The following is a 23,555-nucleotide window of genomic DNA, read 5'->3' on the forward strand; positions in this document are numbered from 1 at the left end:
ACACCTATACACCTACATACCCACTAGTACCTCTATTCATCGCACTACCCACGTAGAAATACAGATAGCCAGGGCGACCATGTCACCTTCCCACTCTTCATCGTGGACGGGGAAATCCGTGCTACTCATCGGCAAGTCAGAACCCCTCATCCCGGCTACTTCGAAGTCTGGATCAAAGGACCTCTTTTGCTAACCCTCTACTTGGGAAATGATATAGGTAAAGATGGAGAGGTGGACCAGATCGCGGAGACTCTATCTTTAGCTGGGTAAGTGGATAGAGACGTCTGGCGTTGGCGTTGTTCTTGAATAAAAAAAGGGCTAATGAGGATGAGGTGGGATTTCGTTCTTTGAATGTAGTTGCCGGGTGACCGTTGCGATCTTCCCCTCCCCCTCCTCCTCCTTCTCCTCCTCAGCAAGCCCATCCCAAACCCCCACCGCTACTATTACCAACAAAGAACCGCAGCACAGAGAGACCTTCCACTTCCACCTAGACTCGTACGACACCCTAGTCAAAGCTTTCCAAAAGACACGTAAGAGGGAAGGATATGTGGATAGGGTCGTCTTGTGGGTTCCTGGGGGGGTTGGCGGTAAGTCCATTCATTGAAATTTAGGGGTCAGGGAAGACTGGGTTTGGGAGGTGCATGTTGGTAGTATGTGTGTGTTTGTGAGGATGGTTGGCTGATCTTGATCTTCTTTTCGTCTGCATAACTTTTTTTGTATGCTCCTCGAACTTGAATCTTGTTTCCCTTTCGACTGCTTGCTTGATCTACGTTCTCATCCCAACCCTTCACCGCCTTCAATCCCAACATCCACAACATCACCTACTCCATCCTCCTCTGCACGCCTCCAACCCCCAACCCAACCCAACACTCCCCCCCCTCTCAGGCCCCCTAGTAAAAGACAACAACACCCAACCCCCCCCACTCCCCAAGCTCGTCGCATGGGTAATCAAGCTCGCAGCTTTTGAGTTCCGGTATGATGGACGTCCGATCGTCCGAGTCCGTGGAGGACTAGGAGGTGAAGGAGAGTTGGGGAGGGGAGAGGTCGGGTTGGTCGTGCCTTCACGTGAGTCCGAGAATTGAATTGAAATTGAAGGGTCAAATTTAAGGAGAATAGAGCGGGAGTTGCTTATGAGCGCTCGGGTTCTTGATTTTGACGATTATCTGATTATTGAATTGATTAGCGGTCTCGAGGAATACGGTCCTAGATCCTGTGGATGCGGCATCAGGTGAGTCCTGAGCGTCACGTATCCCCCTGGAAGGGAAGTTCAACTTTCAGGGTTGAGAACCAGAGCCTGGGGGTCGGGGTCTGACTTTTGCTAACGCTAACGCATTCTTCTTTATGTCCCGCTCTCCGCTTTTCTGTTGTTACGACCATAGCGAATAGTATTCTTGGGATCACTAGGAGTGTAGCAGGACAAGCTACTCTGGACGGGTTCAAGTGAGTCGTGTTGAATATCTTTTAGGTGGTCCCGGCGCTATACGAAGAGAGATATTGGGGAGCTGAGGTTGTTGGGCGGTCAGGTTGTGGACGCTTTGTCCCGAAGAACCGGAGTCTGTGGATGATGTTGTGAACATTCAGCGTGAGCACGAAGTCGCACACCCAAAAGCCAGTGTAGAACGCGCTGAGGCTAATCTTGCGATTCGTTCATGCGTTAGGTCTTGTCAAGGATTTCCATGAGGTTCTGGATAGGCAACATGATCGACCGTTGCCGTCCGTCGAACAGTTAGTCTTCAGCTCGGTGACTCGATGTGTGATTGTGTACAGGGTCGGTTGCTAACGGATTACTCGTACTATGGTACGCATAGGAATGCGCCGGTATACATTTCCTCGAGTGACGGCCTGAAGCTCATCGATCGACCGGACAACGAGCTGAACAAGGCTGAAGCGTATAAACGGCTTGGCGAAAGAGGGGCCTTTGCCATGGCGCGAGTCGCATTTACAATGATTCGGGTCTTCAATCGAGTAAACGAATCCTGACGCCATGTATTTCTGTTGTTCGACAGGCTGGGCACACGGATCCGGGACGCCATCATCTCGTTCACTCTGACGGCGGAAAAGCTCAACGTGGTTCCTGCGACGCTCGCCGCATGCGTCTTCGGGGCAGCCATGCTGTTCTACATCTACTCTTGGTTGAAAGGCTGGGTCGGTACGCCCAGAGTCTTTTGGCTCGCTCTCGGAGTTGGTCTATGGAAGATCGGGTTGAGGTTCGTGACTTTGGGACCAAAGAGTCCTCTCACGAGGGATGGGAAACGACCTACGGCAGTCTTTCTCGGATCTGGTGCGTCAGGCGCTCGTGCGATAGGCCCGGCCTAGCCCCCTTGGCCGCCGGATGTCCCTTGTCACGTTGTCCTGCATTGTACTTATAGGTCCTCATGAACGGTTCATCCTTGTACAGGCGGGCATACGAGCGAGGCTTTACAGTTGCTCTCTGCTCTGGACATGCAAATGTATACCCCAAGGACCTATATCATCTCCAGTGGAGATTCGATGAGCGTGGAAAAGGCCGTGGCGTTCGAAAAGAGCCTGAACACCGGTCAGGCTGAAGGGAAAAACTACAGGTTCATCGAGTTGCCCAGAGCGAGGAGGGTCGGGCAGTCTTACGTCTCGTCCGTCTGGACGACGGTCTTGTCGTTCAGGACCGCCTTTCGGTTGTTGACGCTCGAGCCGTTGAGGAATGGTGGTCGGGAGTCCTGGGACTTGATGCTCGTCAACGGACCGGGGACTTGCGTGGTCGCGGCGATCGCGGTGATGTTACCCAGAGTGAGTCGCTACACCTGGCTGCCCGCTCCAGTTTACCGAAGCTGACTTGCCACGACACCTACAAAGTTCCTCGGTCTGTTTTCACCTCGAGTGGTCTACGTCGAATCTTGGGCACGGGTCAAATCGCTCTCTCTAAGCGGCAAAATTCTCAAGCGCGTCGTAGACAAGTTTGTCGTTCAGTGGGACGAGGTCGACAGATGTGCGCCTACGTGGAATTCGAGGTCGGGGGAGACTCCGCCTGAGGGCAAGGCCAAAAAGACGGACCTTGGGGAATATCACGGGTGGTTGATCTGAACAGCGGGAAAAAGCGGGAGCTACGTTTCTTTCGGGAGTCATGCGCATTCCATGTCGAACAGTTGATGTTGTGCAATTCCTCATACGCCATGATCCCACAAGTAAATATGCAAGCAGGGCTCTCAACCCGGAGGTCGGGGACCTAGGAGAGCGTTCAAGAGATCACCTGCATCCCTTTGTTTGGTGGGCGACATCGGAGGTGGATGAGCCGGCATTTGCGGCATTCCTTGGGGGTGTTGCGCTTGAGGGTATTGCGGACCCGGAGCGGGAGGAGGACCTGTGATGTGGCCGTTGAAACCGAGGTGCATGGGTGGAGGAGGACCTCCTACGTTGCCGCTCCAAGCGGGAGGACCGGGAGGTGGCATCTGATGGGGTCCGGCCAAATGCGGCGGGACGGGATACGACGAGAAACTAGCGGGACCGAGCTGAGGTGGCGGGACGTGACGAGGTAGACCCTGAATGGGCGGGAACGAAGGTTGCGGGTGCTGATGCGAGGACGACATGTAATGAACGCCTGGAGATCCGCCGGTCATGTGATTCGGTTGTTGGGAAGTGGGTCCGCCGAGGCCGGCCATCATGTTGTCCAATAGGGCTTTACGGCGGATCTCCTTGTCATCCGGGGGTCGAGCCGAAGCAATCAAGGCGGGAGGAGGATGAGAAGCATAGTTGACGAGAGGTGCATTGGTAGGCGAATTCACAGCAGCCGGAGGGGCCTTGGGCGAGAGCATGGACAAGAGGTTCCTAGCGTGTACTTGTCCTGGAGGAGCGTGTGGCTGAACGGGAGGCATCGCATATGCGGCGGTAGGGAACGAAGGCGGAGCGGGCGAGGCGTAAGTCGGGATGACAGACGCGTTGGTGACGGCTGGCGAAGCCAACTTGGCCAACAACGCCTGCATGGCATTTCCCTGGCTGGTCTCTTGCGCCTCTTGACTGGCGATCTGAGAAGGAGTCGCCGGCCCATCGGTCCGTACCGGCGCCGTCGATGTCGACATCCCTCGACCCGCAGACGACTCGCCCAAGAACCGGGAAAACAAGGCGTCCAACGTCTCGCCCCGATCGTTCTTCTTGGCTTCTCCCGCTGCGGCCGAGATGTGGGTGGCGACCGCCGGGTCTCCGAGCTCGATCTCTACCTTGCGCGTCGCCGTCGTCCCGTCAGTCCGGACTTGGGTGTCGATAGCAACAGGTTCGGCGGCGGTAGGTACCGGAGTGTATCCCTCGGACTCTTCGTCCAAGTCGGCTGTCACTTCCCCTTGAGCCACGTTCGGGTGCGAGGACTGTTGTCGATGCAGCTTGATCCATTGTTTCAGCGGGCTACCAGGATGTGCCATCAGGGGGAGTTGAGTATCGCAACCTTCCGTCTGATATTTCTATTGAGCAGCGACTCACGCAACGAAAGGGGCGACCGAATAAAACTTCTTCCCCGGGACTTTACGTTTCTGACGTCTCCACGTCGGCAAGTCGGACAATTTCACCCATTCGATCGCCTACAAGTACGAAATCCGTAAACCCGTATTCGTCCATCTCAGCATCTTTCCTGTTTCAATGCCAACCTCTTTCTCCCTCCCCCACTATGGACTCACGCTAATCTCCTTCCTCGTCAACGTCTCAAACTTGGCATCCCTCGGTACGTCGCACACGATGAACAGCGTCATCTTCTGGTCGTTCATCGTCACCTCGATAAAGTCGTCCAGGTTGAGTAAAGGGGTGATGTCGTACCCGATCTCTTCGTGGACCTGCGAAAAGGGCGAAAAACACGATGTGAAGTGATGTGATGTGATGTGATGTAGACATGCCGCAAGCGAATAGAAGCAATGTAACGTATAGGGTTTCGAGGTTTCGATTTAGTTTCCCGCATCGAAAGCTGAAAATTGCAGCACCTCAACCTCAATCTCGACTCACCTCCCTCACAGCACACCCCCACCTCTCCTCTTCATCATTAATCTTCCCTTTAGGGAACCCCCAAGAAGCCCCGCTCTTCCACCCTTTTACCAAAACACACATCTCACACGCCGAATCAAGTAAGATGCCGCCGCAGACGGGCACCCGGTTCTTGTATTTCATAAACCGTTCCCAGAGACGTTCGTAGTTGTACCCATTATCGCCATCGCCATCGTCCGAGGAGCCGGGGTTGAGCCAGTGAGAGAGGAGCGGGCAGGAGAGGAAGAATAGGGACGAGAATGATTTCAGGTTGAACGAGGGGAGGTTGGGGCGGTCCGTCCGGATGAAATCTTCGTAGAACCAGTGTCTATAGGTTCGAGCCGCAACGAGATCGCCAGGTCAATGGAAAGACCGAAAAGAGATACAATACAGTACGGATTAGCAAACACTTCGAACGAGCACAGCAGAACAAGGAAAGCCTCGCTACTCACGCCTGTTCGACCTGAAAACAGATCCTCTCCGGGCTAGCCAATTCCTCTTCAGGCAAGTTCAAGATGAACCGGCTGTTTCATTCGGCCCCAATCGCAATTCCGGATCCCGGCCGGGCGTGTTGGTATTTCGGATTTCGGATTTCGGATTCCACGTCCGAGTAGGTCCAGACCAGGACCGGATTGGATTTCGAGGTACACGTTGTGGTGCGCATTCGGGACCAGTAACATATACCATGCCAAAGACCATATCGATCAGGTCATGCCGAATCGACGTGGTATGGTATGGCCGATTCGAGCCAGATTTCGTATCGAAAAAGATCCAAAGAAAAAAAGCGAGCGAGAGGAGGGCCCAGTAAGGATAAAAGTCCGGATATGTTTATAGCAGCCAAGAAAACGATGAAAAGGAAGAAACGAAATGATAAACAAGTAGGTTTCAGCATACTGCATCTCAATATTCGATCATTCGATATTCCATTCTTTGGGGTATGCAATGCAGCTCTTTTTACAAGTTGTGTGTGTGTTGTTTGTATCGTCTTTTCGGGGTTTGCTGTGCTCGAACCTCGATAACGAGCAGAGCGTGGGATTCGTTGTGTGATGTCAAGGTAGGAAAGGGAATACGGTACGAGAACGAGAACAGGAAGAAGAGGAAGGGAAGAAGAGGAAGATGAAGGTAGAAGGATAGGATAACAGAGGGAAAAAGGAACACGGAAAGGAAGAGAAGGGGAGAATGAAGACGGTAGAGGAGAGAAGAGGAAAAGACGACCCAACCCAAAACGAGCACGAAAGATTCACCTAGACAGATCTTCCAAGACTTCTTCCAACCCGGCTTCTTTCATCCAGATTTCCATCATCGGGGTCGGGACGGATCTTTGGTTCGTCGCTGTTGGTGTTGTTGTTGTCATGCTGGGTTCTAGCGGTGCGTTCAGGTTGTTATTATTGTCATAAGGATGAGGTTTCCTAGAAGGTTTATTCCTGGAGCTGTTCGCTGGTTTCACAGACGTAGATGCTGATGCTGATGCTGATGTTGAAGTTGATGTTGATGGTATCGCTGTCGCTGTTACAGGTACAGGTGTTGGTATAGTACTCGATGTTGCGGTCGTCATGGTGTCAGGGAAATGAGGTGGGAGTTGTTTACGCCGAGATTGTGAGTGTTTCGAGCGCGATGTCGATGCGTTATTGTTGTTGGGATTCGACATGTTGAAGAAGGGGTGGATAGTCAAGATATGCAGAATGTATGGCCGGATGTCCCGAGGCGTACTTCTTGTTATCGAAGGAGGAGGTTTGTATGGATGATGACGACCCCTGCCGGCCCTGCCCTTAGCCAACACCTCGAACCCTTTGTTCCGGATCCGAGAACCTCTAGTCCTCTTTGATTACCTAATCACATCGTGTCGTTGATGCCGTAAGCCCCCTTTCTCTCTCCCCCCTCGTGCCTGTCCCCTGCGCTCTTTCGCTTCCAGCAATCTCAACCCCCAGTTACCTCGACCTATTCGATCGAATAGCGAGATGACAAGTAATACCATCTAGCGACCACACTAACAAGCTCACCTGAGTACACACACACCATAGTAATAGCAGGACACGATAAACAATGGTCAAACCCGTCAACGTGTCCGCGTTGGCGAGACGGATGCCGACGGTAAGTCCTCCATCTCCTCATGACCTGAATTACGCGATGTGCTTTACTTTATTCTGTGCACTCTCCGTCTAACTCGTTGAGCTGATCGTGTTGTTGTTGTTGTTCGTGGTTATTTACAGGCTGGGACGGTGAGTCCCCCCATCATCATCATCTCCATAGATCTGGAGAAGAAGATCGAGAAGAAGGAGACTGACGCGAAAATCCAAATTTGGTCTCGGGTCTTGGGGTTTCGTTTTTGGTCCTGATTCTGGTTGCGGCGGTTCGACGGATCTTGGTGGGGATTCGAACGGGTAGTTGTTCTTGGGTATCGGTAAGTCCCTCTATCTCTTCTCATCATCCTTTTATCAGTTCACCTGCACCGCTCTCCTCTTCTTTCTCTTGAAACTCGAGTTGCCTTTATATTGATACGGCGCATAGGGATTTACTTGTTACTTGAGTACTGATCTCGATCTGCATCTCTATCTCTCTTTTTCACTTCCATTTTCCGGATCTTGGTCAAACTCAAACAACGAAAACGACGATAATCTCTGGAACATCCCCTGTTCCCTTGATTTGATCTCAACATTCTTTTTATGATATCACGACCTACCACGACCTACTCTACTTTCACTTTCACTTTACCGACTATCAAACCTACACCTACACCTACACCTACACCTACACCTACACCTTCAATTGCAACTGCAACTGCAACCGACCCGACGAACGATAACATGCGATAATCCATGATCATGCAATAATTCATGATCGACGGTCGACGGTGGGGGACCTTAGTGATCGGGCTGATCATCACCAAGGCAAGTCTATTCACCCCACTCTACCTTATACTCTGGGCAGAAATACTCGCTTAGCGAGGCGGTGGATTGGGTTTGAGCTGCGGTGATGTCGGGGCAGTGAGAGCTGATTTCTCTTCTGGAAATAAATACCTTTTTCGCTTCATGCTCGACTTTTCGACTCGTCGTAAATCGACTTGTCTCTCGGTTTCTACCTCTTGGATACACCCATCCTCTCTCTCTTTTCTTTTCTTCGATGATCTCGTCCGGGCATGCTCCTCCGCCATCGCATCGCATCGCATCATACTATCACCACCATCATAACATCAAACACAAATTTGCTGGGAAACCTGGGGGGTTGGGGTCGATAGCTGTTTACGAGTTCGCCCAGTGTGAGTCTCGTTCTCCTTTCTATCTCGATCTTTCTCTTTGTCTCTCTTTGAGCCTGAGGACAAAGCGCTGAAATGACCTATGTGCTTCCGTTTGATATCGAATTTTTGTAGCAATCGACGGCATGGTCAGGGTAAGTCTTAAGTCCTGCTCGGGGGATCAGCCGAAAACAGCCGGGGGCAAGAGTTGATGTGGACTCTTACGTATATTCGCGGCGCAGGAGCCATTCGACGCCTCTACGTGGGAACCCTGTACATTCGAGGTTGAGCCGGAGTACACCCTTGCCGTGAGTCGACCGGGTCGTCGCAACATCTTCGCGACATCTTCGCGGCTCGACGAGCTGACGAGGACGACGTGATCGACGCCGGACAGGACTCTCACCCAGCGTTATCGAGTGCTCGAGATCATCGCCTCGCTCTCCGCGCACCATACCAAGGAATGCCTCCGACAGCCTCAAGAGCAGTACGCACAGCAGGTGCACAAACGCTATGAACCGCTCGTCGGTCACAAGTCTTACTACACCGGCAAGGGGTGGTTCGGACTCGGAGGCGGGGGAGTGGTCCCGGATACGCATACGCCCGATCTGATGGACGCCAAGCGATCCAACTTGAATAAACGAGACGCGGACCCGTTGGGAGCGGACGGGTGGAACGAACACAAGAAGCGCGACTTGGTTTCCAAGCAGCACAAGTACTTTTTCGCCATCAACCTTTACAACTCGTTTGACGTCATCCCGGACCTGTTCGCGACCATGTTCAGGACGGCCGGAGTGCTCGGGTACCACAACGTCTTCGTCTCGATCTACGAGAACGGGTCCAACGACCAGACCAAGGCGCTCCTCAGGATCTTTGACGCGCTCGCGAGAGTCGTCGGGATGAGGATCATCATCCGTACCTCGATGCGAACCCGAGGCGCGTTCAACCATCGGATCGAATACCTCGCCGAGGTCAGGAACGCGGCCATGGTACCCCTGCACGAACTGAGGGATACCGAGGGCGAGATTTTTGATACGGTGATCTTCATGAACGACATCTTGCCTTGCGTGGACGACGTGCTCGAGTTGATCTGGCAGAGCAGGAGGCAGAACGCCGGGATCACGTGTGCGGCGGATTACATGTTTCACGACGATATCGTGCGTTGTCGCGCGCTAGCAACAATGATACCAGTTCGCCGTTGAGCTGATTCGTGTCTTTGTGAATTCTTACCTCGTGCTTTTGCCGCGCAGGGAGCCCCGGTTTTCTACGACAACTGGGTGGCGAGGGATATCAACGGGACCGCCCTGGAGAACGCGCCGTTTGAGCAGATCTTCCACCATACCGAGAGCGAGAAACGGTTCATGCATCACTTGCCCGTTCAAGGTGAGTTCGAGTCCCGCCGAGCCGTCCCGACCATCTCCCTGCCAATGGAGATTTTCGACCTAGACGACGAGGCTGATCGCAACATCGGGTTTGCTTTTGTGTCGCGTGATCTCTAGTTCAATCATGCTGGAACGGGATCGCCGTCTTGGACCCGGCGCCTTTCTACAACCCGCCTCACGTCAGGTTCAGGATGGCTAAACTGTCCGAGGGGGAATGTTCGGCTTCAGAGTGTGGTCTGATCTGCAGTGCGTAACGACCCTAACCTCAAAGGATTGTTTGAGATTGTTCTCTTCGAGACTGATGATCGGGGTCTTGTGTCGGAATTAGACGACTACTGGAATTCTGGGTACGGACGGATCATCATGGTCCCCCGTGTCAAGTTGGCTTACGACAAGGTGAGCCTTAATTGCGCCCGCAAAACACTCCTCGCTGCTTGAATCACCTGCTCACGCTCACGACTTTGGCCTTGACGCTCACTCGGCAGCGAGTCTACGACATCATCCACCCCGTCCGCCGCAACCTGACCGCCATCCGGGGCTACAAACGCCTCGGAGGCTTGCCTGACGACCCGCATACGGACCCACAGGATAAGAACTGGTACGGTCCTCACGATCGGTTGTTCGTACCCGAAGAGGACGAGGTGTTGAATTTCCAGCCTGGGCCGAAGTATGGTGAGTCACCGAGGGCTTGTCAGGAATAGGATGCGGGACGAGACGGGGGCTGACTCAATTTGGGTTCTCGTACGACAGTCTGGTGTTGGGGTTGGGACGGAGCGGGTGATCTCGATGGGCCCGATGGTAAGTCTCACCCGCGTCGCACACAATCGTAATACGAAAAACCGATATCGAAACCCGGCCTCTTTTTGTGGTTTGTTTCATTTGTGAATTGATAGTCGACCCGATTTGGGAAGAACAGGTACGTCCCCTCCCTCAAAGCGCAGTTGCTCAACCCGTTTCCACAGAATAGCTGATGAACCCGACAAATTCGACTTTTCGTGATTGTTTTACCTTTGTGCAGCTCCCGACGACGTACGACAAGGATTCGATCTTGATCAAACACGATCGATCTATGCCGGGCTGGTCTTGAAATCCCCCCTGAACTCGCTTTCTTCTCTCTTGAACGCGCTTGAATCAAGTTGGCATATCGCATCGCATTCCATCGTGTCGCATGATCGTCATACGGTCCTACACGACGCGGTACGACGGCGTTCGAGCCAAAGGACGAGCCGGATCAGGCTCAGGGCGATTCTTACTTATTTTTAGACTAGAGAACTCTCGGTGTTTCGTATTACCTTTTACTTGTACTTGCTTTTGACTGGGATATGGATTATGGAATCAGGATAGCCAATCTTCGCCATATTCCCCACATGCCAGGGTGCGTTGGGTTGGATCTCGGCGAAACCCTTTGCGGGATGATGATGGACCGACGGGCGCGAACCCCGGTCCGGGGACGAGGGTGGGGAATGGTGGTGGTGGTGGTTGATGATGTGGATCATATGCTCTTGTTATATATCTCGAGATAGCCAGAGAGTACTTCAAGATGCAAGATGTAGAGTCTAGAGCCTACTCTGAGTGACGTTACGTCTTTACGTTCTTCACCGGATCGAATCAAGGAAAAACGCAAAGCTCGAAATCATTTTATCATGTCTACTGCGCCTACAAAGAAGTTGGGTGGCCGGACCGCTATCGTACGTCATGTCACATCTTTCTCCCCCATCCTTGTTGTTGATCAACGTATCCTCATCACCATCACTGGGTACTACACTACGACGTATCATCTACATCTTGCTATCTACATCCACTGACCTGACCTGCATCTGAATGTCATTTGTGGCAAAACCAGGTCGGATGCGGCTCCCGTGGCCAGCTCTTCCTCAGGGGGGTCGTCGACAGGATAAAGAACAACCCTGCGAACAAGGTCGTCGCTTTCTGTGATATCAACAAGGGAAGGGTGGGCTATTATAATAGGTTGTTGCAGGAGCTCGGACAGCCGGTAAGTCCGCACACAAACACGTTTCTTCCCCCTTTTGCTTTATTCCGGGTTTCGGTCGACTTGTTTCGTTTTGTTCTTCTTCTATTTCTTCTGGCCTGGAAGCTGATGATCCTCGCTCGGAATCATCTTCATCTTCATCTCCACCTTCCACTGTACTATAGCCCGCCGCCGAATACACCTTCGACGCCTTCACCCAGATGCTCACCAACGAACAAGTCGAAGTCTTAGTAGTCACCACCGTAGACGCGACACACGATCGATACATCATCCCAGCTCTTCAAAGGGGGATCAGGGTCTTGACGGAGAAACCTATGACGACGGATATCGAGAAGAGTAAAGCGATCTTGAGGGCGGTTAGGGAGACTGGGAATCGGTTGACGGTGACGTTTGTGAGTACGGATACACGATCTCTTCTCTGCTATTTGATAGAATTGATAGCGTCACAAAGGATCAAACAACTGACTACCGTTGCCCTCTTCCTCGCTCCCCGGTCCTCCCACCTCCTCAAACCTTCTCTCAAACTCTCTCGCACGTTACGTAGAACTACCGCTTCAACCCCGTCCACGAACAAGTCTACAAACAGCTCGCCTCCGGTGTCATCGGCAAACCCATCAGCGTACACTTTGAATGGTTATTAGATACTGTACATGGGGCGGATTATTTTAGGAGGTGGCATAGGTTGAAGGATAAGAGTGGGGGGTTGATGGTACACAAGTCGGGGCATCATTTCGATCTGGTGAGTCCCGGTTCCTAGTTCTAGTTCGGAGGTGGGGCAAGGCGGGATGAGGGGGGGTTTGGGATGGACCTTCGGGTTCGGATGTTAGTGTGAAGGGGTGGCATGCTGATTACAAACTTCGCCGCTGGCTCGGCTGCGCAGGTCAACTGGTGGCTCCAATCCACCCCTAAACGGGTCTTCGGGATGGGCCGCCTAGGTTTCTACGGCCAATCCAACGGCCAAAAATCCGGATGGGCGAAAGACTACGACCGGGCCATGGGTAGTAAAGAGGCCGAAGGGGATCCGTTTGCGCTCCATATCGACAAGGATCCGGTGATGAAAGAGTTGTATGTGGATAATGAACAGTGGGATGGGTATCAGAGGGATCAGAACGTTTTTGCGCCGGGGATCAGTGAGTCCGAATTTGGGGGCGTGGAATTGATCTCGGGTTCAGGCTGGCGATGGCTGATAGGGTGGTTATACGTCGCTTCGTAGCGATCGAGGACGACATGTCCGTCTTGGTACAGTACAAGAACGGCGTCACGATGACGTACCACCTCACGGCTTATTCGCCTTGGGAAGGATACAGGGTCATGTGAGTCCCTATTCAACGTCCTACCACGTGCGTCCGAAACTGACGTTCCCCCCAACGTCGACCCCGCAGGTTCAACGGAGACAAGGGAAGGCTCGAACTGGAGGTCGTGGAGACCCAGTTTAGGGAGATCGCCGATGCGCAGACGGTCGGACCAGGGTCGATCCATGGGACTCAGTCGTGAGTGAAGCGTCTTTGGTTCAGGTCTGGAATGGCAGGCAGCTGACGGTCGACGGTCGGTCGGTCCTCTCCTCAGCACGCCCAACGCCGGCGGGGCCAAGATCTCCATCCACCCTCTTTGGAAGAAGCCATACGAGATCCCGATGAAGGTCGACCACGCCGGACATGGGGGTGGTGATCGTCGTCTCCTCAACTCGATCTTTGGCGCGGCCGATGGGGATACGCTGGAGGAAGACTCTACCAGCAACATGGCCGCCAACGAGATGGATGGGGCTTATGCGTTGGCTGTCGGGTTGGCGGCGAATCAGTCGTTTGGCACCGGTCAACAGGTGGATTGCGAGGAGATGTTGGCGATCTGAAGTGTCGTCTGAGCGCGTGTGAAAGGGTTCTTGTTGTAGTCGTTTCGTTCGAGCCACGAGGACAGCCGCCTGATGCGTCGCTCGTCATAAGCGATGGGGCTTAGTTGCTCAGGTGAATATCATTGCTGAAGCGGAACAAGTCATTCGTAGGCCATAGGCATCACTGGGAAGACTGAGCGTGTGCAGACCAAACTGCGGATGCTGACGAGTCCCGACTGTACTCGTGCATTTTCGCGTTTCATTTGCCCGGAAAAGCCCAAGGCCGCTATGTCTTTTTATGTAGTAGAGATTCGCAGAGTCCAGCGTATCGGCAACGACGTAGGATGGTAAAGCGATTGCCCTGCTGTCCGCGCCTGATCCATCCTCTACAAGCGCGCACAAAGTCGTCTAAATATCAGGTCTTTCAGAAAAGGAGACTCGTCTCATGAGCAACAAGACCTAGAAGCGTTTCATCGGATGCGTGACGATGCATGACTGACGATCCATGGCGCGGAGGAAACGGGAAGCACGTATCGAATCAATACTGATCATCCCTGCACAAACCCTGGGGTAGTGGCGTTACCGACACGTCCATTGTCTCAAGCCCTTGCGAAATCGCGCCAGGTACTGGAGTCGTCCTGTTGATCGCAAGATGGGTCTGTCAAATTTACAAACCACCAGAACAAACGTCGCGCTGGATCAGGAGCATCAAGGCCTACAAAAACCGCAAGTCGACCTCGAATGGTGATCCTGTGCACAATTCAAATATGCTGATTGTATTACCTTATCTCCCTCGCTTTCGCACACGACGTTACCCAAATGTCACCGTCATTTCGGATCGGCCATACGGATGACATCTGATTGATCAACAGCCCATTCTTCGGCCGATTCCACCATCACGCTAAGAGGAATCTCGTCATGTCGTTTCTGACCAGGCTTAGATACAGTAAGTATGTGGCATTACTGCTCGTTCACAAATTCAGGAAGAACCGGATGGGGTCATGGGTTGCTTCTTTGCGTCGGCAATCTTTTTCTGCCAATATAAAATTCTCATGACCTCCCGCCAGACAGCATCCTGGTCTGAGCCCTTGTCATTGGCATAGCGGTGGATATCCCTGCGGACATCACGGGGTGTCTCTGCCATGTCAAGCAAGTCTTGGTACCAATTGTTTCCAAGTTTCTTGCGCTCATTACCAGTCGGCAACTGCTTCCATTCTTCCTTCCACGCAATGTGATGTTGCAAAAACCGGTGAAAGGCTTCATCGTCGTCGCATGAGGAAGCTTCAGAAGCAGGCTTGGAGGAGTGTGACTGAGACGGCGGTTGAGAAGCTGGTTCAGAACTTGTGATAGTACCAGTACTTTTGACGGAGCTCATAGCGACAAGTTGACTCGGAAGTGTGTACAGTAGGCGTGTTGATTTCGGCTCGATGGCGATGAGTTGTGTTGGATTCAGGTTCAGTCGCTTCGTGTGCCCATACAAGTCGCTCTGGCTGCTCTCTTGTCCGAATGCATATATATGTATCTTTCCCCTCCTTTTCCCCACCTAGACACAACGCTAGAGACATCTTCCTTTGTGACTCTGTCCTTGATTCTCCTTGAGGGCACGCGTCCAGATCCGGCTTGTCATTCGTGCCCAATACGGCGTGATCTTCAGCTGGTTGGCGTGATGGAACACGGAATAGGTCAGCTGATCATTAACAGCAACATTCCTCGGAATCAAGTCTCCAGGCCAGCAGTCTGATGACTGTTCGAATGCGCTGGCCATTCCCGAAAGTGGCAAACATGCTGGCTGACACGGTATCGCAGATAATGGAGTCAGTCTCTCGCTAATTGCTATTCTGCATATTACAAGTCCATCCTCAAGTTATCGTATACAGGAAGCGCATATACAGAACCAGCGGAGGTGCTCAACTGCTCCTAGAGTGCGATTTTAGGCCTTGGGCAGGCAATCTAGCATCTGGAGGTAGTTTAGCCACCCCGATCTTGCGGTGACCTGCTTTCCGCAAGCGGTGAGGTTCTTGATGACAGCATCGGGCAAGGCAATCGAATCTCTCAGGTTGCAGTAAGTTCGATACCCCTCAAGCGCAAGGTTCTTGCGCTCCTCGGGAGTTTTGCTGCTCATCCAGCGCTCCTTCAAGTCCCTCTGATACTTCGGTTCGCGAAATACGGGATAGTTGTCGTCGTCATCGGCGGCATCATCAACAAAGCCGGACTCATCCAGCGTGCCCTTGCCGAGAAGCTTTGACTGCTTTACGGCTGGCAACATCGACAGGATCTTATGGTAGAGCTCATGCTGCTCCGTTTCTGAGAGCGCGGCAAGAGAGGATCCTATCCTCTCAACATCCGACAACAATTCCTCAAAGGAAAGAACTGAACCTTGAGAGCCTGGTTTCGGACCCTCATTGCTTGCGGTCACAATCGAGCTCATAGCGAAGAATTGTTCTCGAGGTCCTGAGTTGGAGTAGGATGCAAGTCGAGTCGGGTTCAGACGAGTTTGATCCGTTCTGAGGGATGCAATCGCTTAAACGACCCCGGTGTCCGAACCCATATATAGGGCTCAAGGCGTAAGACTAGCAAGAATGCGTTGCGCCCATCCTTTGTGACCTTCCAATTGGTTCTCACCAGTGATTGTTGTCTGCTGACCAGCGTTCCGTAAGCACAATAGGTACGTTCGCGTATTACTTGGCCTGTATGACCACGAGATATCCGCATCGGCCGCATCGACCGGATGAAATATTCGTTAGAGTCATACCGATATACAGGATAATGTAGCACTGATATCTTCTAAACCATCGAAATATGCTGCAGTACAATACGGTTCCAACTATCAAGGACAATTCGGGGAGCGGTCGCAATAGGTCTATATTCATCTCCAGAATCTAGCTTGCAATTTCTGCCAGGCCAGTTTCTGAAGGTACTCCGACCATCCTGCCTTTAAATCATCTTTCGCTGCGCTATCGCTGAGGTCTTTGATGACATCTTTGTCTCGCATCTTAAGTTCTGCTCCTGGCTCCAATCCGATCAAGGTTCTGTATCCTTCCAACGCTAGCTGTTTGCGTTCCTCGACAGACTTGCTGCTCATCCAACGACGATACAACTGTTCTTCATAGCCTTTCTCGAATTCTCCATCCTGGAATTCATTCTGGTAAACATCATCCTCCGCCGCCGGTTTCAATCGGCCGCTGAACAGGGTCGACTGGAGAGCTGCAACAATCGATTCCTTCTGCTCCTTGGACAGTCGTAGTTGGGATAATTCTTGCCCAAGGTCACTAATGTAGCTCTTGATGGATTCGAGGTCTTCAAAGCTAGCCAAGAGACTATAGTCGTCCTTGGCAGTCTCGCTTGAGATCAACATGATGGTGTATGAGCAGGTGTCGAGGATGGGGCTCGCGGAATGGTGTTGAGGTGGAGTGATGCGAATCAACGACCTCCCCCCTCCCCCCCTCCCCCTTCCCTTGGATCGTCCACATATATATCTCAATTGTAGCAACACATCATACACAAGGCGCAATAAGTCCCTCCTTTGTGGCTACCCCTTGGTTCTCGCCACTCTCGTCTCTTGCCGCCACTCGCTGTTGCCTCTCGTAAGCCTTTGGATCAGTTGACTGGCAGTCGCCTCAAGAGCAGCTTGACAGTCTGCTGATCACTGACATGGACAAAGACAATCTCATTCCTGCTCTGGCTCTAGCCGTGCTAAAATACAATAGCGTCAGTTCACGAGAGAACGGCATACACCGAATCGGAATCGATGGCAGGAACAATGGATCACGGTACCATCTATCTGGTTCGAAGATGTATGTAGACATGGTCGGGCTGGTGGAATGCAAAGCAATTCGATTGCCAACGTGCAAAACATCCCTGCGCAATGACATTATCGTCTGAGCATTCTTTCGGCCTCACCTAGTTGCTTCAGTGGTCAAATGCGCCATGTCATCAATGTTGACTACAAGGTGATACATATGCATGCCGGCCGTCAAAGCAGTAACAACAAGGACAGAGAGGATCTGCCCGTTTCCTATCCGTCAGAGGTCTTGACCCCTTCGGCGGCGGACCCACCCTGACCACGTCCAGAAATTCGATGTAAGACTCCCATCCCTCTTTTAGGTCCTGACTTTCTGCGTATCTCTTGAGCATCTCCTCGATGCCACGGCATAGCCCGTCCAGCTGATGTAGCTCGTCCTGCTGTTGCAGCGTGAAGAAAACCCGGTACCCCTCAATCGCAAGGCGTTCGCGCTCAAGCGCCGTTTTGCTGAGCCCCCACCGGATCATCAAAGCCTTCTGGTAACGGGGATCGAAAGACCCACAAGGAGCCCTCGGTTGCTGCTCGGGAGGTGATATGGATCCGTTAGGCTGGTACTCAATTGAGGGCGGCCCAGGCTCATGAGAGCGAGATGAGAAGGACTTGAGCCGAGAAAGTAAACTCTCACGCCAATCTGTCGAGAAGGACCGAATCCGGGACCGGATCGAAGTGGCGAACGCAGTGTTGATCGATCCCATAATCACAATTGGGCAGGGAATGCGTAGGCAGGTAGGTCTGTTACCGGATCGGATCGGATCGGATCGGATCGGATCGAGTCGAGGCAGCTCGAGAGTGTTGTTTATGGTGGAATGCTTTTCCATTCCCTTTTGATCGATGCCTTGCTTGAGCCTATATATCCTCATCAGGGAAGGGCTCTCCTTTGTGATCACACCCCTTGAATTCACCAGCCCGACGGGTTCGCTGAACAGTCGTTCGAAAGGCAGGTCGGATCTCAGCTGATCGACAAACTGCCTGTCCAGGACAGTGCGATGGTAAGCTGATCTGTGGCATCATTGGTCTAGCCAAGACGATCGATGAATTGACCACGCTCTAGCGATCTGACCTTTGAAGGAGGACGTGTTTCCTCAAGACCGACATACCTTCCGTTGCTCCGCGTTATCGCCATCCGGTTATCAACGCGCTAGGCAAGACCTGAAACGAATCTTAATCGTGAAACGCGGACGGACGTGGCGCTGGACGGCGATCAGCAAGGCATGTTCCACGAGACCGCGCTGCGACGACGGGACAGATGATGGTGACGCGGCATCCTACAAATGAGAAAATAGGAGATCGGGCCTAGTAAGGCCGTCTAGATGCTAAATGGCGAGTCACGGGCGATGGCTTCTACGCTCGCGCCCGGCCAGAAACTCGTGCTCTGATCATCGGCATGACAGCGATCTGAAAAAGCAGGCAGCAAAAATGATTATACGAAGATGATTATAGAGTTCGAATAGCATGCACCAGCCTAGCCTAACAAGCGTTCTTGATACAGTAGTAAGTACGACCTCCTCGATACGCACGACCAAAGCATCTGCCCTTGTTCAGGGAAAATACCCTCCTCCAGCTACACGCCTAGAAGTGACTGCCTCGTCCGTTGGGGTTCCCGCCGTGTTCCCCTGCGATCGTGCTGTTCGAATCGACGTCCGGTCCGCGCTCGTTGTCGGTGATCTTGGCGGGTTGGGGGGACTACCAATGTCGCACACATAAAACAGGGCCTCAGGTCAGATTTTTACCTGGCTACGAAAAAAAAAAAAGAAAAGCGGACTCACGTGGTGCAAATAGAACCAGTAGAGCGAGACTCCGATCAACCATCCACCGACGATGTTCCCGATCAAGGCTCCCAGGATGTCCCTACACAGCGAAAAAAATTAACAACTCGATCAGCCCCTGGACCTCGAAGATCGGACAACGTTAGACGCCGGGGCACTCACTTCCAGATGTACACGGCCACCGAAGGACTCTTGTTCAACATCATACCCAGAGGGATGACGAACATGTCGGCGACGACGTGCTCGAATTGGGAGACGACTACCGCCCGGCCCATCAGAAACAAAGTGTCAGCTGAACCTGCTCTCACCCGATCTCATGTGCCCTTCTCAAAAAGACATCGAGGGGACTCACCGAAAGCGGACAAGACGAAATAGATCCCAAAGACCTTTCCTACGAGGTCACTGCTCATCTGGGCGACGAACACGGCGAGGCAGACCATGATGTTACACCCGATTCCTCTGAGGAAGACTTGGTGCCATTCCAGGGATCCTCGCGTGGCGGCGGTGTTGGTGATAAACGTCTCTACGGGGCCGGTGGCGAGTCCAGAGTACCGGATGAAGATGGCGCCGAAGAACAGGGAGCCTGCCAAGTTTCCCCAGACTGCGTGTCGTGCGGAGCGAACATATACACATCCACGTCCATATTCACATCCGCGTCGGTAAGGTAGACATTCAGTCAGCGACTCTTTGATATCTCTTGAGCGGTTTATATATCACGCCATCCGAAAACAAGAGAAGAGGAGGAAGTACTTACAGACGACGAAATAGTTGTAAGGCAACCCCCACCAAGGGATCCGGCCCTTGACGACGCCGAGGAGCATGATCATCATGTCCGAGGTCAAGAGTTCCGCTCCGATCAGGACGATCCTGCGCGAGCGTAAGCGAGCGAGCGAGCGGGCGGGCGGAGGGAGGCAGCGAGAACGAGCAGATGGAGGAAGCGAGCACGGGCAAATCGGAACCGGGGGCGTCGATTGATGAAGCGAGCGATAATCAAGGAAAGCGACGTTTGATCGCATCACGGTCAGCCCCGTACCAAGAGAAAACAACGGGATGTGATTAGGGGAGCGGGGATCGGAAGGACTTACAAGCTAAGACCGACGGGGAAGACTAGACCTTCGACCAGCCTCAACAGGCCGGGCTGTGGATGGAAAGATTTTTCACGTCGAGAATAGAACAAGCCACGACAATCACCAAGAACAGAGAAATAGAGAAGCACACGAAGAACAGAAAAAGCAAAGAATAGTGCGTCAGCCAGAAGATCAAACTCAATCCCCTACCCCACCCCATCAAAAGTCCACATATAGTAGAAACAGGCGGGACAAGCGGGAAGAGGAAAAAGTGAAGCAAAAAGCGGGAAGCGGGAAGATTGAAGAGTGAAGATTGAAGAGTGAAGAGGGAAGAGTGAAGAGGGAAGAGTGAAGAGAAACTCACGTTGTTCTCATTGGCGCTGGGTGAACCGCCGACGACGGATTGGAGGAAACCGCCGTATGAGAGTAGGATTCCGCCCCAGACTGCCTGCGGGGTTGCGGGTTCGTCATTCGAGATCGAGGTCGGGTCGGGTGGGGGTTGGATCGAGTTGTACGAGTCGAGTCAAGTTGGATCGGATCGGCGCGGAGTACAATAGGATAGGATAGAATTGGACGAGATGCGAATAGCGATCAAAGAAAGTGATGGTCTCACGTCAGCTCGATTGATCTACCCCTATTCCCACCCCCTCAGGGAAAAACGAGCACGGACCGCGAAAAAAGCAAAGAGAACCAGAACTGACCTTTAGGAACAAGATGTCTATCCTCTGATGATGCCTCGCCACGGCCGATTCTACCAAGGCCTCGCAGGTCTCTTGCGGGGAGAGGATCGAGGTGACATGTCGAGGTGGCGGGGCTTGGGGTTTGTACCCGTTGTCGTGGTGTTTCTCTGGGTAGTGAATCATGGTCGCGGGTTGCGAGTTGCCAGGCGATGTGATTTGTTACTAGTTGGAAAGTGCTGCTCGAGAAGGCGAAAGAGGTGGATGTCAGACGAACGAATGAACGAGGTCGTTGTATATATCGTCGTCAGCCCACAAGCACATGCAACATGTTCATCATCAACTTTTCCCCAGCTCGGGTAACAACGTCATCATCATCATCGAACGGAGGCAAATACATCATCAATCCACTAAGAATAGATCGAATTTAATATTTCCCGGCAGCCTTCGTCATTCCCCCCTCCCCTCCGCTCTCCCCGACCAGATGCAACGAACGAGGAAATGCTGGTTCACAAACCCCGGGGAAGCTAGTAGGCTCGCCGGATCTAGTAGCCCGGTAGATCACGAGGACGAGTGCAAGCTGAAACTCACACGGTCATATCCAGCTGGAACCCCGACGCTTTCTTCTGTATGACGTTTTGATCAGGCGCTTTCGAAATCGCTCCGATCGTATTCGACATGTCGACGAGTATTGACGGGGTACCATTGGCGTACCCGCACCTTACATCTTGCATCTGCCCACGATCAGGTATCTCTCGCTCTCTCAGGTCTCTCGGTCTGTCCTGAAACCTAGATTGCGGATGAGGACTTGTACCTGCACCGAATCCGATGTTCACGGATGCACCATCTGATCTGACGTAATTCATAAATAGCCGTAAAATGACCCCCTATTCTTCATAGATCATAGATCATAGAAAGGTTCTGCATCTATGAGTACAGCTTCGTCGCTCTATTCTTCAACATATATCGTCCACGAGTTCTGCCTCGGGATCTCTTTCCGCTTTCACCGAGTCGCATATCCCGCGTAACATTATTGATCAAGTTCCCCGATTAAGATCCCAAAGCCGACGCCGGTTTTGACCTTGACCTTGCCCAAGACCAAGACCTACAGTATCCCTCCCACCCCCGTCCTGCCCTCCAAGCCCCCCTCCCGTCCCTTTCCCCTAAAAAATTCGCATTCGTATTCGCATTTCGTCTCCTCCCTCACTCCCTCACTCCCTCACTCCCTCACTTCTTCCTCACTTCTACTTCTACTTCTTCACTTCACCCCAAACACGCTCAAAAGCGCAAACACCCCATAAAGCAGCCCCACAGGGTAAGCGACCAAGAAGCGTTGATGCTCCATCCGGAGGATCGTGGTGAATATCCCCGAGGCCGAGTAGGTGCACCAGATGATGGATAGGGAGGAGAGGAGGTAGCCTAGTGGGTGGCTGGAGAGGTTTTGGCGGAGAGGGGAAGGGAGAGAAAGAAGGAGATGGTGGAGAAGAGAAGTTGGAGCATTTCGTCAGCTCCTCCTCAAATACCTCTCGATCCTCTCAAAACCCCATCTCAAAACCCCATCTCTTCGCGCCATGAACTCACTCGATCCCCACGCCCATCCCAACCCCACCCAACCCTACCATCGGTAACAAGCAATACCCCAACACGCTCGCCGTCCGATAAGCGTCGATCCCGCGGTCGCTCATCAGGTTCAGGAGGAGGTAGATGGCCGTCGTGCCTAGGAGGGCTACGCCGTAGATGTATGAGAATTGGGGTTTGCCGGACTGGGTCGACGGGGTGAAGGAGGTGGGAGATGGGTTCGTAATCGGAGGAACATCGAAATGATGTCGAGGCGTGAGGACCGTAGTTGTCATCCCGCCGATTGAAAAAGATAGATAGAAAGGAGGTCGCCGTAATAGAGGTAGAGATCCGGGGAGGCGGGTTGGTCGACGTATCACAACGATCCCGACATAACGCAGTACAGCGCACGCAAATAGACAAAGCAGAGAATAGACAACGATCAGCATCCATCCCGCAGAATCATCAACCAACAACAGTACCAAAAATATGATCCAGAGAGAGTATACGCACCAACAACAAAACCAAAGCGAACCCGAAACAAAACACGAACGGCCCTGCCAGGTCCGCATCGTCCATGATATCCGGGGCCGGGCGACGTAGCGGGTTGAGGACCGTTAGGGATTTGGCGAGGATGTGGGATGGGTTGATGCCGATTTCTGAGGGTGTAGCGATGGGGTATGGGGTAGGATGGTGGGTGAGAGGGAGGGGAGTAGGTGGAGATGGATTCGGGATGGAGGAGGAGAGCAGGTAAAGGGAAAGAGAAAGCGAAAAGATGAACCGAAAGAAAAAGACGACAAGAGTTAATCAAGCACGAAACCGATCCGAATGAATATCAGTACCACCTTCAACACGATACTTCTTAAGAGCTCGTTCCGGTTTACTGTGAAACTCAAACTCACCTTCCATCAAACTCGGTTCACCCTCCAACCCTCCCGTCCCAAAGGCATGCCACCACCTCCCCCCCTCTCCTCCTGCCCAAGCCGCGCCCCCCATAGATCCCATCCTGCCCAAATTCAAGTTCCCATCGATACCGGCATCCATTCCCATTCCATACGAGCCACCGCCGTATCCTCCCGACCCGGGGTAGGCGGACGAAGGACCCCCCACAGAGGCGGAGGTTGAAGCTGGTTGACCTTGACCGTAGAATTGGAGTGAGGGGTGGGTGGGGTCGTAAGGCGACATCATCGGGGCGGGTTGTTGGTTGAAGAAGGCCATCTTCGGCAGGGGTTCGTTTTTTATGTCGTTGCGTCTATATGGTCTCTGGCCCGATGGTGCAGGTT

The 23,555-nt window shown here is 52.7% G+C and overlaps 8 protein-coding genes across 8 annotated transcripts; 3 read left to right on the forward strand and 5 right to left on the reverse strand.

Annotated features, from left to right (window-relative positions):
• The first annotated feature begins 45 nt into the window (after nt 1-45).
• On the forward strand, nt 46-3,118 carry HD553DRAFT_201538 (oligosaccharide biosynthesis protein Alg14 like-domain-containing protein). The gene is made up of 12 exons (XM_046177101.1): nt 46-131; nt 218-266; nt 358-587; nt 886-1,065; nt 1,184-1,228; nt 1,380-1,440; nt 1,524-1,582; nt 1,659-1,725; nt 1,809-1,928; nt 2,007-2,281; nt 2,399-2,763; nt 2,830-3,118. Exons 1-12 carry the CDS (start codon nt 80-82, stop codon nt 3,055-3,057), a joined length of 1,731 nt encoding a protein of 576 aa, XP_046038290.1. The 5' UTR covers nt 46-79; the 3' UTR covers nt 3,058-3,118.
• On the reverse strand, nt 2,846-4,520 carry HD553DRAFT_201545 (uncharacterized protein). The gene has a single exon (XM_046177102.1). It carries the CDS (start codon nt 4,383-4,385, stop codon nt 3,180-3,182), a length of 1,206 nt encoding a protein of 401 aa, XP_046038291.1. The 5' UTR covers nt 4,386-4,520; the 3' UTR covers nt 2,846-3,179.
• Nucleotides 4,440-6,262, reverse strand: HD553DRAFT_269784 (Dcp2, box A domain-containing protein; the record flags this gene model as incomplete). The annotated part of the gene is made up of 5 exons (XM_046177631.1): nt 4,440-4,541; nt 4,638-4,790; nt 4,957-5,302; nt 5,427-5,498; nt 6,219-6,262. 5 exons carry the CDS (start codon nt 6,260-6,262, stop codon nt 4,440-4,442), a joined length of 717 nt encoding a protein of 238 aa, XP_046038292.1.
• Nucleotides 6,263-6,936: 674 nt separating this feature from the next.
• On the forward strand, nt 6,937-10,940 carry HD553DRAFT_308408 (capsular associated protein). The gene is made up of 15 exons (XM_046179543.1): nt 6,937-7,065; nt 7,185-7,193; nt 7,360-7,375; nt 7,840-7,862; nt 8,210-8,230; nt 8,342-8,361; nt 8,449-8,514; nt 8,601-9,360; nt 9,454-9,586; nt 9,703-9,831; nt 9,914-9,981; nt 10,071-10,257; nt 10,336-10,383; nt 10,479-10,501; nt 10,604-10,940. The coding sequence occupies exons 1-15, from the start codon at nt 7,018-7,020 to the stop codon at nt 10,670-10,672; spliced, it is 1,620 nt and encodes a 539-aa protein (XP_046038293.1). The 5' UTR covers nt 6,937-7,017; the 3' UTR covers nt 10,673-10,940.
• Nucleotides 10,941-11,139: 199 nt separating this feature from the next.
• Nucleotides 11,140-13,558, forward strand: HD553DRAFT_308414 (oxidoreductase). Its single transcript, XM_046179544.1, has 8 exons — nt 11,140-11,273; nt 11,429-11,578; nt 11,740-11,967; nt 12,120-12,314; nt 12,456-12,705; nt 12,789-12,888; nt 12,958-13,065; nt 13,142-13,558. The coding sequence occupies exons 1-8, from the start codon at nt 11,229-11,231 to the stop codon at nt 13,422-13,424; spliced, it is 1,359 nt and encodes a 452-aa protein (XP_046038294.1). The 5' UTR covers nt 11,140-11,228; the 3' UTR covers nt 13,425-13,558.
• A 2,711-nt stretch (nt 13,559-16,269) lies between these two features.
• Nucleotides 16,270-16,758, reverse strand: HD553DRAFT_340724 (uncharacterized protein; the record flags this gene model as incomplete). The annotated part of the gene is made up of 1 exon (XM_046182576.1): nt 16,270-16,758. One exon carries the CDS (start codon nt 16,756-16,758, stop codon nt 16,270-16,272), a length of 489 nt encoding a protein of 162 aa, XP_046038295.1.
• Nucleotides 16,759-18,597: 1,839 nt separating this feature from the next.
• Nucleotides 18,598-21,022, reverse strand: HD553DRAFT_308418 (Formate/nitrite transporter). Its single transcript, XM_046179545.1, has 8 exons — nt 20,740-21,022; nt 20,403-20,486; nt 20,057-20,109; nt 19,726-19,838; nt 19,324-19,572; nt 19,134-19,230; nt 18,972-19,053; nt 18,598-18,888 (listed from the first exon to the last, which is right to left on the reverse strand). The coding sequence occupies exons 1-8, from the start codon at nt 20,899-20,901 to the stop codon at nt 18,775-18,777; spliced, it is 954 nt and encodes a 317-aa protein (XP_046038296.1). The 5' UTR covers nt 20,902-21,022; the 3' UTR covers nt 18,598-18,774.
• An 891-nt stretch (nt 21,023-21,913) lies between these two features.
• HD553DRAFT_294238 (putative vesicle-mediated transport-related protein) lies at nt 21,914-23,457 on the reverse strand (the record flags this gene model as incomplete). The annotated part of the gene is made up of 5 exons (XM_046178458.1): nt 21,914-22,145; nt 22,297-22,478; nt 22,786-22,931; nt 23,175-23,278; nt 23,330-23,457. 5 exons carry the CDS (start codon nt 23,455-23,457, stop codon nt 21,974-21,976), a joined length of 732 nt encoding a protein of 243 aa, XP_046038297.1. The 3' UTR covers nt 21,914-21,973.
• Between the last annotated feature and the right edge of the window lie 98 nt (nt 23,458-23,555).

The sequence above is a fragment of the Filobasidium floriforme genome, assembly GCF_021052385.1.
Source record: "Filobasidium floriforme strain CBS 6241 chromosome Unknown HD553scaffold_6, whole genome shotgun sequence".
NCBI classification, from domain to species: domain Eukaryota; kingdom Fungi; phylum Basidiomycota; class Tremellomycetes; order Filobasidiales; family Filobasidiaceae; genus Filobasidium; species Filobasidium floriforme.